The 14,718-nt window shown below is 45.4% G+C and overlaps 1 protein-coding gene across 1 annotated transcript in view; it reads left to right on the top strand.

The window, feature by feature from the left end:
* The window catches only part of LOC118390408 (serine/threonine-protein kinase PAK 3), a 64,848-nt gene that overhangs the window by 25,953 nt on the left and 24,177 nt on the right, over positions 1-14,718 (top strand). The window contains exons 2-3 of the mRNA XM_052457340.1: positions 8,295-8,488; positions 14,241-14,341. Coding sequence (XP_052313300.1) covers positions 8,317-8,488; positions 14,241-14,341 — 273 coding nt within the window. The 5' untranslated portion in view covers positions 8,295-8,316. The remainder of the gene's footprint in view (positions 1-8,294; positions 8,489-14,240; positions 14,342-14,718) is intronic.

Below are 14,718 nucleotides of genomic sequence, written 5' to 3'. Positions count from 1 at the left end.
GTGCCCTTAAATACCCTACAAACAAACCCTAATACAAAACAGGTGTACCCAATTAACCACTAACCAACACAAACGGAAAAGGAATCGATGGCAGCTAATAGGCCGGTGACGACGACCGCCGAGCCCCGCCCGAACAGGAAGAGGCACCCTCTTCAGCGAGGTTCGTGACACTCTTCCACTGTTGCTGTTAACCAAATCACTGGAGAAAAGCAGCATCTGTTTACCTCTGCCATTCATCGAGAGTCAATAGCAATTACTATCCGGATTACTTAAAAAAATTATGATATTAGTCGAATAATCAAATAATATAAAATCTGCATCCACACCACGCATAGGCACAAACACGCACACGCACACGCACACACACACACACTTCAAATGGGAAACCTGGAACAAGATGGCGCCAACGATGGTTGCCCTGTTGCTAGCTCCCAACCAACGTCGCAGGCTTTTGTTTATTTTAGTGTTATTTTTTACTTTAATTGAACAGAAAGGTTCCAGTGTTATGTCCTATGAATGACAAGAACTTATGGACATCAGATCAAGGATAACTCACCACAAGTTTGAATTTCCGGAGCTGGATCCTTTGTCTGGATTACCCGAAGCAGTTCCTTTCATCACTGGAGCCCTTTTTCCAAGAAGATGCAGCCGGAGAAGGGTAAGGCGAGCTTTAGTACTAGTCCGATTTAAGTTAAAAGGGTAAACCACCCTCCGCTTCCTAGTATATTACTTGCTAATGTACAGTCTCTGGAAAATAAAGTTTGCAAGCTCAGAGCGCCGATTACCTAACAGATAAATACAAGATACTAACTTAACTGCCTCACATAGACTTGGACTTTGGGGGAGGGGCCTTTATCAGGCTATACAGCCATCAGGGTTTTCCAGACATCGCACGGACTAGGAAAAATTACTTTGCGGGAAAAACAAAGGTGGAGGAGTATGTTAAAATCAACAACTCATAGTGCGATTGTAGGAATGTACAAAACCCTTAAGAGTTTCTGTTCCCCTGACCTGGAGTACCTCACGATCAAATGCCAACCCCATTATCTCCTGAGAAAAGGCACCTGTGGTATGGTCTGTACAACACTGGTCTGACCAATCGGAATCCATGCTACAAGACTGTTTTGTTCATGTGGACAGGGATATGCTCCGGGCCGCCTCTGGGAATAACATCAACAAATACACTGATTCTGTCTCTGGGTTCATCAGAAAGTGCATAGAAGATGTTGTTCCTATAGTGACGATTAGAATATACCCAAACCAAAATCCTTGGATAGATAGCAGCATTCGCACAAAACTGAAAGCAAGAATCAACACATTTAACCACGACAAGATGACTGGAAACATGGACGGAGTACAAAGAGACCACCTATGACCTCCACAAGACAATCAATGAGGCAAAAAGACAGTACAGGGAGAAAGTGGAGTCGCAATTCAATGGCTGAGACATGAGACGTATGTGGTAGGGACTTCAGAGTGTCACTGATTATAAAGGGAAAAACAGCACACCTTTTTCCCACGCTTCGAGGAAAACAACACAGAGCCGCCGAATTGGACCCTCGCTGCTCAAGAGGACTGCGGGCTTCCAATCTCTGTAGCTGACGTGAGTAGGACCTTCAAGCGTGTTAACCCTCGCAAGGCTGCTGGCCCAGACGGCATCCCAAGCCACACTCTCAGAGCATGCGCAGACCAGCTGGCTGGAATGTTTACAGACATTTTCAACCTCTCCCTATCCCAGTCTGTCATCCCCACTTGCTTCAAGATGGCCACCATTGTTCCTATGCCCAAGCATGCAAAGTTAACTGAACTAAATGACTATCGCCCTCACACATTCACTTCTGTCATCATGAAGTGCTTTGAAAGGCTAATCAAGGACCATATCACCTCCACCTCCATTGAACCACTGCCATTTGTATACCGCCCCAACAGATCCACGGACAACACAATCGCCATTGCACTGCACACCGCCCTATCCCACTTGGACAAGAGGAATACCTATGTGAGAATCCTGTTTATAGACTATAGCTCAGCTTTTAACACCGTAGTGTTCTCTAAACTTGTCACTAAGCTTAAGGCCTTGGGTCTGAACTCCTCCCTGTGCCATTGGGTCCTAGATTTCCTGAGGGTCGGCAACAACACCTCCGCCACACTGATCCTCAACACGGGGGCCCCACAGGGGAGTCTGCTCAGCCCCATCCTGTACTCCCTGTTCACCCATGACTGCGTGGCCAAGCACGACTCCAACTCATCAAGTTTGCTAACGACACGGCAGTGTTAGGCCTGATTAGCAACAGCAAAGAGACAGCCTACAGGGAGGAGGTGAGAGCACTGTCAGAGTGGTGCCAGTAAAATAACCTCTCCCTCAACATCAACAAAATGAAGTAGCTGACCGTAGAATAAATGAGACAGTAGAGGAAGCATACTCCCATCCACATTGATGGGCCACAGTGGATAGTGTCAAAAGCTTCAAAGTTCTTCGGTGTGCATATCATTGAGGACCTGGAAAGGTCTCACCACACCGACAGCATGGTGAGGACAACAGCGCCCCTAGAACTTCAGTCAGCTGAAGAAATTTGGCATGACCCCAGGACCTTCACGAGTGTCTACAGATTCTGTTGGGCTGCATCACTGCTTGATATGGCAACTGCACAACCCTCAACCGCATTGCTCTGTGCGGTCAGCCCAACGCATCATCGGGGGCACGATGCCTGCCCTCCAGGACATTTACAGCACAAAGGAAGGCCAAAAAGATAATTAAGGACCTGAGCCACAGACTGTTTACTCTGCTACGGTCTGACAGACGGAGTCAGTACAGATGCATCAATGCCAAGCCCGAGAGACAAAAAAACTGCTTCTATTACCAGGCCATCAGACTGTTGAACAGCTTCTACTACCAGGCCATCAGACTGTTGAACAGCTTCTACTACCAAGCCATCAGCCAGTTGAACAGCTTCTATTACCAGGTCATCAGACTGTTGAACAGCTTCTATTACCAGGCCATCAGACTGTTGAACAGCTTCTACTACCAGGCCATCAGACTGTTGAACAGCTTCTATTACCATCAGACTGTTGAACAGCTTCTATTACCAGGCCATCAGACTGTTGAACAGCTTATATTACCATCAGACTGTTGAACAGCTTCTTTTACCATCAGACTGTTGAACAGCTACTATCACCAGGCCATCAGACTGTTGAACAGCTTCTTTTACCATCAGACTGTTGAACAGCTACTATCACCAGGCCATCAGACTGTTGAACAGCTTCTATTACCATCAGACTGTTGAACAGCTTCTTTTACCATCAGACTGTTGAACAGCTTCTATCACCAAGCCATCAGACTGTTGAACAGCTTCTATCACCAGGCCATCAGACTGCTGTACAGAAACCCAGCCTAAAACCCCAAACAGCAAGCAATGCAGGTGTAGAAGCACGGTGGCTAGGAAAAACTCCCTAGAAAGGCCAAAACCTAGGAAGAAACCTAGAGAGGAACCAGGCTATGTGGGGTGGCCAGTCCTCTTCTGGCTGTGCCGGGTGGAGATTATAACAGAACATGGCCAAGATGTTCAAATGTTCATAAATGACCAGCATGGTCGAATAATAACAAGGCAGAACAGTTGAAACTGGAGCAGCAGCACAGTCACCAGACTGTTGAACAGCTTCTACTACCAGGCCATCAGACTGTTGAACAGCTTCTATCACCAGACCTTCAGACTGTTGAACAGCTTCTATCACCAGTCCATCAGACTGTTGAACAGCTTCTATCACCAGGCCATCAGACTGTTGAACAGCTTCTACCACCAGGCCATCAGACTGTTGAACAGCTTCTACTACCAGGCCATCAGACTGTTGAACAGCTTCTACTACCAGGCCATCAGACTGTTGAACAGCTTCTACTACCAGGCCATCAGACTGTTGAACAGCTTCTACTACCAGGCCATCAGACTGTTGAACAGCTTCTACTACCAGGCCATCAGACTGTTGAACAGCTTCTATCACCAGACCATCAGACTGTTGAACAGCTTCTACTACCAGACCATCAGACTGTTGAACAGCTTCTATCACCAGGCCTTCAGACTGTTGAACAGCTTCTATCACCAGGCCTTCAGACTGTTGAACAGCTTCTATCACCTGGCCTTCAGACTGTTGAACAGCTTCTATCACCAGGCCTTCAGACTGTTGAACAGCTTCTATCACCAGGCCTTCAGACTGTTGAACAGCGATTACTAGCCGTCTACCAGGTGATGCACACAACACTCACTCACAAGAAACACACACAAGCTGTCACACACACTTCATACTCACAAACACACACACATACACACTCACCCACTCACACACAGCAAACACTGCTGTCCCAAGTCATAGAGACATTGAACCACTGGACACTTCCCGTTTCACAATGTTTCACAAAAACTGTATTCCTGCAACGCTTGTGATTGTTTTCACATTTCATTTATGCCCTTTCTTGCACTATGATTTTTTTGGGGGGGGGGCACCATGATGTTCTGATAAACATCTATTTTTTGGGGGATTCAAGCCTCAGTTTTGGATTTAATAAATTTTTCGACAGTGTGCAGGTCTCCATCTCTTTCAATACTGTATTCCCGACATCGCTCATTCTAATGTTTATACTACTGTACTTTGTATTTAGCTACACTGCTTTTACACACCGCATATACTGGATTCTACTAATATACATATAATTCTTAGTATTGTCACGCCCTGGCCATACAGAGGCTTTTATTCTCTATTTTGGTTAGGCCAGGGTGTGACTAAGGTGGGCATTCTAGTTTCTGTATTTCTATGTTTTCTATTTCTTTGTGTTTGGCCGGGTGTGGTTCTCAATCAGAGACAGCTGTCTATCGTTGTCTCTGATTGAGAACCATACTTAGGTAGCCCTTTTTCCCCACCTGTCTTTGTGGGAAGTTGACTTTGTTTAGGGCACACAGCCTTTAGCTTCACGTTTTTTTTTGTTTTTTTTTGTAGTGTTTATTGTTTTGTTCAGTGTCATTTTGATTAAATAAAATAAAATGTACACTCACCACGCTGCCCCTTGATCCTCTCCTTTCAACGGCTGTGACAAGTATATCTGGTGTAAATTCACCCTCTGTATGTGCATATAGATTGCATTTTGACTAATGTTACAGTGCTAATATCTGGTTTGTTAATTGGATTCGTCCCGACGTTCATTCTTCATTTCTTGTTGTACTTTATTTTTCTTTTTTTTTGTTGTTACATTTAAAATGATTTGTGAACTTGTTTGACGTTTTACTGTATTTTTAGGCGCTAGTAACATCAGCATTTCGCCGCACCAGCTATAACATCTGCTAAGCTGTATACGCTACCGACAAGCTTCGATTTGATTTGACACGCACAGACATTTGCAAGTGGTCCGGGCGTGAATCCTGTGCTGCCTGGTGGCCTTTGTTCACTAATGTAGGTCTCCAGTCTAAGAGGCTGCGTGGCCCTGAGACTGTTGGACTGTAAATCACATGATGGGCCTCCAGGGCGAGGCTGTGAAAAGAGCCTAAGATGGAGGATGGAAGGATTGAGGATGAGGGAGGGGATGAGAGATATGAACATGTAGCCCAGCGCTCACTCTCCATATCCCGGTTGTGATTTCACAGTCGAACAAAGTCATTGGACACCATTAGCACCATTCCAGCGCCAGACAGCTCATTAGCTCGCGTCCTTCTAAAAGCCTGAGAAGAATGTGCTGTCTCTTGAAGGTTGCGCTTCCTTGACTTTCACTTGGTTACATTGGGAGAGGGAATTACCCTAATTTAACTGAATCTGTAGCTGTTTTCCTCATCTCAAACTGTAGTCAACAGGGTTCAGGTTGACAATGGGTATACTGTATTGAGCCTAACCTTAACTTGCACAGATGAATCCCCATAGATTCTTCCAGATGGCTATCCCATCTTTATCCGGGAGCCCTCTCCACATGACCTAAATAGGTCAATGTTCCTGATGTAGTTGGAATCCCTAACTAGGGGTGTGCTCTACTGCAAGCTGCAGATCTGTCTCACTGTCCTGTATGCTGCTGCCATTCCTAGAGGGCCTACTGTTTACTATGCGGAGCATGCTCCTGTCACTCTCATGATATTACCCTGGTCCTGATGCTCCAGGAGAGGGCTTCAAAAGCCCACAGCTGCAATAACAATGTAAGAGCAGCAGAGAAAAATAAGAAACTCTGTTGGAGCCTCTGCTTCATATTATATTACTGCCCTAACCTAGGCCCTACCCTTACTAGGCCCTACCCTTACTGGGCCCTATCCTTACTGGGCCCTATCCTTACTGGGCCCTACCCTTACTAGGGCCTACCCTTACTGGGCCCTATCCTTACTGGGCCCTACCCTTACTAGGCCCTACCCTTACTGGGCCCTATCCTTACTAGGCCCTACCCTTACTGGGCCCTACCCTTACTGGGCCCTACCCTTACTGGGCCCTACCCTTACTAGGGCCTACCCTTACTGGGCCCTATCCTTACTGGGCCCTACCCTTACTAGGCCCTACCCTTACTGGGCCCTATCCTTACTAGGCCCTACCCTTACTGGGCCCTACCCTTACTGGGCCCTATCCTTACTGGGCCCTATCCTTACTAGGCCCTATCCTTACTGGGCCCTACCCTTACTGGGCCCTACCCTTACTGGGCCCTATCCTTACTGGGCCCTATCCTTACTGGGCCCTACCCTTACTAGGGCCTACCCTTACTGGGCCCTATCCTTACTGGGCCCTACCCTTACTAGGCCCTACCCTTACTGGGCCCTATCCTTACTAGGCCCTACCCTTACTGGGCCCTACCCTTACTGGGCCCTATCCTTACTGGGCCCTATCCTTACTAGGCCCTATCCTTACTGGGCCCTACCCTTACTGGGCCCTACCCTTACTGGGCCCTATCCTTACTGGGCCCTACCCTTACTAGGGCCTACCCTTACTGGGCCCTATCCTTACTGGGCCCTATCCTTACTGGGCCCTATCCTTACTGGGCCCTACCCTTACTGGGCCCTACCCTTACTGGGCCCTACCCTTGCTGCAGCTGAGCAGCCATGCCCTATAACACACATTCTAAATCGCTGGCCCAAACGTCCACCTCACACATTCACATTTAGGTACAGAGATGCCCGAGAGGATGTTGTGTGACGTGTAACACAATGTGACATACACTGCGAATGGCGAGATATGTTTCTGAAACATGTTTCGTCGTGGGCCTACATAAAACATCGATCGATTTGAACGTCAAGTGTGTTTTAATAACTGGAAGCGTCTGTTTGTACTGAGGCCTGGTTGAAGCTCTGATGATCAGGTTTACACACATGGAAAATACTGTACAGGCTGCAACTGCAATAGTACAGTAGTCCAGGGTTTTACATCCGGGATGTAACGGTTTGACTATGCTGAGGACTAAATTGTCTGTTTACAGATGCTTCCTAATGAAGTCAGATGTGTACTGGTGGATTTCTCTCCCCCTAGATGAATATAAGTCGATGGGCTGCAGTCTCCATACTATACACTTTCTTGTCAGTTTCTCTCCATCATCTCAGCGGACAATGATCTCAGCAAAGATCTGTAATCTACTTGCAGCTTCTGTCGAATGTAGTCATTTAGATGTGAACATGGTTTTATAGCTAGATGTTTTCCAGTCTGTAAATCTTGTGATTGGATTGTTTTTTCCCTCTGGCACGCGGCAGATCTAAAACATGACACAGAGTAGTTCCTGAACACAGAGGCCTTCCTTCAAGACAAATATTAGGAACCAGAGAGTGAAACTATGACAGGAAATTGTAGGTCTAAGTAAAGACAGATTATGGGATCTTGTGCCCCCCCCCTGGAGCACAGAGAGAGCCCTTCTTGTGACCCGTGGAGATGTAAAACACGCTGGCTTGAGGCTGCTCATGGCGCTACTGACAGCGAACATTACACAGTGAGGGGGAGACAGACAGCCATCCAAAGACTGTTACCTTGTAGAGTTTTGTTGAACTCCTGACAAAGTCTTACAGCATTTGTACTCAAGTTCAAAACCATTACAACATTCCTCACATTTCTTGATTCAGTTATTTGGAATGAATGTTTAAAAAAAAAAAAAATGTGGGATGGATGTTGATCTGTTTAAATCCTGCAGGGTGCAGAGGGAGTGGTGGATTTTGAGTATATTTTGATATCTCAGGGGAGAGCCTGTAGGCATGGCTCTCTTCTCTCTTTCCACTTTGATCATCCTAAGAATCCCTTACTTTATTTTCTATCATAGCCTCATGCTAAACTTCCCTCTCTCTTGTTTTTCCCCTTCGTCCTAGGATACTGTGAGTGTTACTAAAGATGTCCGATAGTGTCGATATTGAAGAGAAACCGCCAGCCCCTCCCTTGAGAATGAACAGTAGTTCCCGAGACTCTTCATCAGTGAATCACGGCTCCAAACCTCTCCCAATGGCTCCTGAAGAGAAGAACAAGAAGGTTCGCCTGCGCTCCATCTTCCCTGGGGGAGACAAGAGTGAGTAGACATCTGCATCACCCTTTACTATAGTATAGAACTAGGGCCCTGAGTATGTCCTGACCACGTCACCTAAATATGAATAACTAGGCCTGGAGTTCTTGTGGGTTTCCACGAAACCCGAGACATCCTCACTGGCTCACGAGGTCAAGTGAAAACAAGGAACCCATTGATCAGTGATCTAGTCACACCACTGTTTTATTAGGGTTAGGAGCCCTCTTTGAGCTATGCAATTTGGGATATGGGTATTGTATTTATTTTTAGCTCTGCCCTCGGCAAAAAAGTGAAACAATCTCAGTTATATAAAAGTTGCTAGAGTCATATAATCCTTGTAAAAACAGTTCTTATTCAAAAAATATTGAAAATCACTGTTCAAAAATAATGTACAGTCCATTCGGAAAGTATTCAGACCCCTTGACCATTTCTACATTTTGTTAGGTTACAGACTTATTCTAAAATGTATTAAATTGTTTTTTCAATCGACACACAATACCCCATAATGACAAAGCAAAAACAGTTTTTTTTATTAAAAATGTAAAACAAAAAAATTACATTTATATACAGTACCAGTCAAAAGTTTGGACACTCATTCTTACTCATTCAAGGGTTTTTCTTTATTTGTACTATTTTCTACATTGTAGAGTAATAGTGAAGGCATCAAAACTATGAAATAACACATATGGAATCATGTAGTGACCAAAAAGTGTTAAACATATCAAAATCTATTTTATATTTGAGATTCTTCAAACAGCCACCCTTTGCCTTGACAGCTTTGCACACTCTTGACATTCTCTCAACCAGATTCATGAGGTCACCTGGAATGCATTTCAATTAACAGGGGTGCCTTGTTGAAAGTTAATTTGTGGAATTTCTTTCCTTCTTAATGCATTTGAGCCAATCAGTTGTGTTGTGGCAAGGTAGGGGTGGTATACAGAAGATAGCCCTATTTGGTAAAGGCCAAGTCCATATTATCTCAAATAAGAAAAGAGAAACAACAGTCCATCGTTACTTTAAGACAGGAAGGTCAGACAATTCGGAAAATGTCAAGAACTTTGAACGTTTCTTCAAGTGCAGTTGCAAAAACCATCAAGTGCTATGATGAAACTGGCTCTCGTGAGGACTGCCACAGCAAAGGAAGACCCAGAGTTACCTCTGCTGCAGAGGATAAGCTCATCTGAGTTACCAGACTTAGAAATTGCAGCCCAAATAAATGCTTCACGGAGTTAAAGTAACAGACACATCTCAACATCAACTGTTCAGGGGAGACTGTGTGAGTCAGGACTTCATGGACGAATTGCTGCAAAGAAACTACTACTGAAGGACACCAATAATAAGAATAGATTTGCTTGGGTCTAGAAACACAAGCAATAGACATTAGACCGGTGGAAATCTGTCCTTTGGTCTGATGAGTCCAAATGTGAGATTTTTGGTTCCAACCATCGTGTCTTTGAGAGACGCAGAGTAGGCGAACAGATGATCTCCGCATGTGTGTTCCCACCATGAAGCACGGGGGAGGAGGTGTGAAGGTGAGGGGGTGCTTTGCTGGTGACACTGTCTGTGATTTATTTAGAATTCAAGGCACACTTACCCAGCATGGCTACCACAGCATTCTGCAGCGATATGCCATCCCATCTGGTTTGCGCTTAGTGGGACTATCATTTATTTTTCAACAGAACAATGACCCGACCCACCCCCAGGCTGTGTAAGGGCTATTTGACCAAGAAGGAAAGTGATGGAGTGCTGTATCAGATGACCTGGCCTCCACAATCACCCAACCTCAACCCAATTGAGATGGTTTGGGATGAGTTAAAATCAAACGTTTTGTCACATGCGCCGAATACAATAAGTGTAGACATTAACGTGAAACGCTTACTTTACAAGCCCTTAACCAACAGTGCAGTTCAAGAAGAGCTAAGAAAATATTGACCAAATAAACTAAAGTAAAAAATATATAATTAAGAGTAACACAATTACATAACAATAATGAGGCTATATACAGGGGGTACCGGTACCGAGTCAGTGTGCGGGGGTACAGGATAGTTGAGGTAATTTGTACATGTAGGTAGGGGTGAAGTGACTATGTATAGATAATATATAGCGAGTAGCAGCAGTGTACAGTACAACAAACAAATGGAGGTGTGGGGTGGTCAATGTAATAGTCCGGTGGCCATTTGATTAATTGTTCAGCAGTCTTATGGCTTAGGGGTAGAAGCTGTTAAGGAGCCTTTTGGTCCTAGACTTGGCGCTCCGGTACCGCTTGCCATACGGTTGCAGAGAAAACAGACTATGACTTGGGTGACTGGAGTCTCTGACAATTTTATGGGCTTTCCACTGACTATTATATAGGTCCTGAATGGCAGGAAGTTTGGCCCCAGAGATGTACTGGGTCGTACGCACTACCCTCTGTAGCGCCTTACGGTCAGATGCCGAGCAGTTGCCTTACCAGGCGGTGATGGAACCGGTCAGGATGCTCTCGATGGTGCAGCTGTAGAACTTTTTGAAGATCTGGCGTCCAATACCAAATCCTTTTAGTCTCCTGAGGGGGAAAAGGTTTTGCCGTGTGTTTGGACCATGATCGTTTGTTGGTGATGTGGACACCAAGGAACTTGAAACTCTCGACCCGCTTCACTACATTCCGATTGATGTTAATGAGGGCCTGTTCGGACCGCCTTTTCCTGTAGTCCACGATCAGCTCCTTTGTCTGGCTCACATCTCCTCCCTATAGACTGTTTCATTGTTGTCAGTGTTTAGTCTCGCCATCACGGTTGACAACTCCATTGTGTCCTCCTCCCAGAGCGCTAAGAACCTTGGCGTGATCCTGGACAACACCCTGTCGTTCTCAACTAACATCAAGGCGGTGGCCCGTTCCTGTAGGTTCATGCTCTACAACATCCGCAGAGTACGACCTTGCCTCACACAGGAAACGGCGCAGATCCTAATCCAGGCACTTGTCATCTCCCGTCTGGATTACTGCAACTCGCTGTTGGCTGGGCTCCCTGCCTGTGCCATTAAACCCTACAACTCATCCAGAACTCTGGTGTTCAACCTTCCCAAGTTCTCTCACGTCACCCCGCTCCTCCGCTCTGGCTTCCAGTTGAAGCTCGCATCCGTTGGTGCTTGCCTACGGAGCTGTGAGGGGAACGGCACCTCAGTACCTCCAGGCTCTGATCAGGCCCTACACCCAAACAAGGGCACTGCGTTCATCCACCTCTGGCCTGCTCGCCTCCCTACCACTGAGGAAGTACAGTTCCCGCTCAGCCCAGTCCAAACTGTTCGCTGCTCTGGCCCCCCAATGGTGGAACAAACTCCCTCACGACGCCAGGACAGCGGAGTCAATCACCACCCTCCGGAGACACCTGAAACCCCACCTCTTTAAGGAATACCTAGGATAGGATAAGTAATCCTTCTCACCCCCCTTTAAGATTTAGATGCACTATTGTAAAGTGACTGTTCCACTGGATGTCATAAGGTGAATGCACCAATTTGTAAGTCGCTCTGGATAAGAGCGTCTGCTAAATGACTTAAATGTAAATGTAAATGTAGTCATCGTTGTCGGTGTTAAGGTGTTTAGTCCCAGGGTTCTTAGCTTAGCGATGAGCTTCATGGGCACTATGGTGTTGAACGCTGAGCTGTAAATGGACAGCATTCTCACATAGGTGTTCCTTTTGTCCAGGTGGGAAAGGGCAGTGTGGAGTGCGAGTGAGATTGCGTCATCTGGGGATCTGTTTGGGCGGTATACGATTTGGAGTGGGTCTAGGTTATCCAGGAGGATGCTGTTGATGTGAGGCATGACCAACCTATCAAAGCACTTCATGGGTACCGACGTGAGTGCTAAGGGGCGGTAATCATTTAGGCAGGTTACCTTCGCTTCCTTGGGCACAGGGACTATATGGTGGTCTGCTTGAAACATGTAGGTATTACATACTCAGTCAGGGAGAGGTTGAAAATGTCAGTGAAGACACTTGCCATTTGGACCGCAGAAGGAAGGAAAAGCAGCCAACAAGTGCTCAGCATATATGGGAACTCCTTCAATACTGTTGGAAAAGCATTCCAGGTGAAACTGGTTGACAGAATGCCAAGAGTGTGCAAAGCTATCATCAAGGAAAAGGGTGGCTACTTTGAAGAATCTGAAATATATAATATATTTTGATTTGTTTAACACTTTTTTGGTTACTACATGATTCCATATGTGTTATGTCATAGTTTTGTTGTCTTCATTATTATTCTACAATGTAGAAAATTGTGAAAGTAAAGAAAAACCCTTGAATGAGTAGGAGTGTCCAAATCTTTGACTGGTTCTGTAAGTATTCAGACCCTTTACTCAGTACTTTGTTGAAGCAACTTTGGCAGCGATTACAGCCTTGAGCCTTCTTGGGTATGACACTACAAGCTTTCCTGTATTTGGGGAGTTTCTCCCATTCTTCTCTGCAGATCCTCTCAAGCTCTGTCAGGTTGGATGGGGAGCGTTGCTGCACAGCTATAGTCAGGTCTCTCCAGAGATGTTCGATTGGGTTCAAGTCCAAGCTCTGTCTGGGCCACTCAAGGACATTCAGAGACTTGTTCAGAAGCAGCTCCTGCGTTGTCTTGGCTGTGTGCTTAGGGTCGTTGTCCTGTTGGAATGTGAACCTTTGCCCCCAGTTGGAGGTACACACTCTGGAGCAGGTTTTCATCAAGGATCTCTCTGTACTTTGCTCCGTTCATCCTTCCCTCGATCCTGACTAGTCTCCCAGTCCCTGCAGCTGAAAAACATTCCCACAGCATGATGCTACCACCACCATGCTTCACCGTAGGGATGGTGCCAGGTTTCCTCCAGACCTGATGCTTGGCATTCAGGCCAAAGAGTTCAATCTTGGTTTCATCAGACCAGAGAATCTTGTTTCTCATGGTCTGAGAGTCTTTAGGTGCCTTATGGCAAACTCCAAGCGGGCTGTCATGTGCCTATTACTGAAGAGTGGGTTCCGTCTGGCCACTTTACCATAAGGACCTGATCGGTGGAGGGATGCAGAGATGGTTGTTCTTCTGGAAGGTTCTCGCATCTCCACATAGTCACTCTGACAGAGCTCTAGAGTTGCTATCGGGTTCTTGGTCACCTGCCTGACCAAGGCACTTCTCCACCGATTGATCAGTTTGGTTAGGCGGCCAGCTCTAGGAAGAATCTTGGTGGTTCCAAACTTCTTCCATTTAAGAATGATAGAGGCATCACTGTTCTTGGGGACCTTCAATGCTGCAGAAATGTTTTGGTATCCTTCCCCAGATCTGTGTCTTGACACATTCCTGTCTCTGAGCTCTATGAACAATTCTTTCAACCTCATGGCTTGGTTTTTGCTCTGACATGCACTGTTAACTGTGGGACCTTATATAGACAGGTGTGTGCCTTTCCAAATAATGTCCAATCATTTGAATTTACCACAGGTGGACTCCAATCAAGTTGTAGAAACATCTCAAGGATGATCAATGGAAACAGGATGCACCTGAGCTCAATTTCGAGTCTCATGGCAATGGGTGTGTTTTTATTTTTTATAAATGTGCAAACATTTCTAAAATCCAGTTTTTGCTTTGTCATTATGGGGTGATGTGTGTAGATTGCTGAGGATTAAAAAAAAACACCAATTTTAGAATACGGCTGTAATGTAACAAAATGTGGAAAAAGTCAAGGGGTCTGAATACTTTCCGAAGGCACTGTATCATCTCTTTAAAATCCCTGTCCCAGTATTAGAAATAGATCTGCATGTTCTTTTGTTCCTCCGTGCAGCAAACAAGAAGAAGGAGAAGGAGCGTCCTGAGATCTCCCTGCCCTCAGACTTTGAGCACACCATCCATGTTGGTTTTGACGCTGTTACAGGGGAGTTCACTGTAAGTTTCAGTGTCAAATAGTTTTTGTCGTATGTACAGGATACATGTGGTATATCACCGTCTTACGAATTGCTTACTTGCACAGGTTCCTTCTCGACAATGCAACAACAATAAGAACTAATAAAAGAAAAGAATACGAACATAAAGTAAATGGCTTATTAGAATAGAATATGGCTTATTAGAATAGAATAAACATTTTAGCATAAGTATAATACAGGAAGGCACAATTTATAGTCCAATAGTACATATTTAAGAGACAGATCAAGGTATTTCCAGTGCATATATTTATACAGTATATCACAGACAAGGAAGGTGTCTAGTAGTAGCTATTAGTACACCCGTATCACCCATATTACCACTACTTGTTAACTATAACC

The sequence above is a fragment of the Oncorhynchus keta genome, chromosome 11, assembly GCF_023373465.1.
Source record: "Oncorhynchus keta strain PuntledgeMale-10-30-2019 chromosome 11, Oket_V2, whole genome shotgun sequence".
NCBI classification, from domain to species: Eukaryota; Metazoa; Chordata; class Actinopteri; order Salmoniformes; family Salmonidae; genus Oncorhynchus; species Oncorhynchus keta.
The sequence above is the reverse complement of the archived record's forward strand: the minus strand, read 5'-3'. Positions and strand labels throughout refer to the sequence as shown.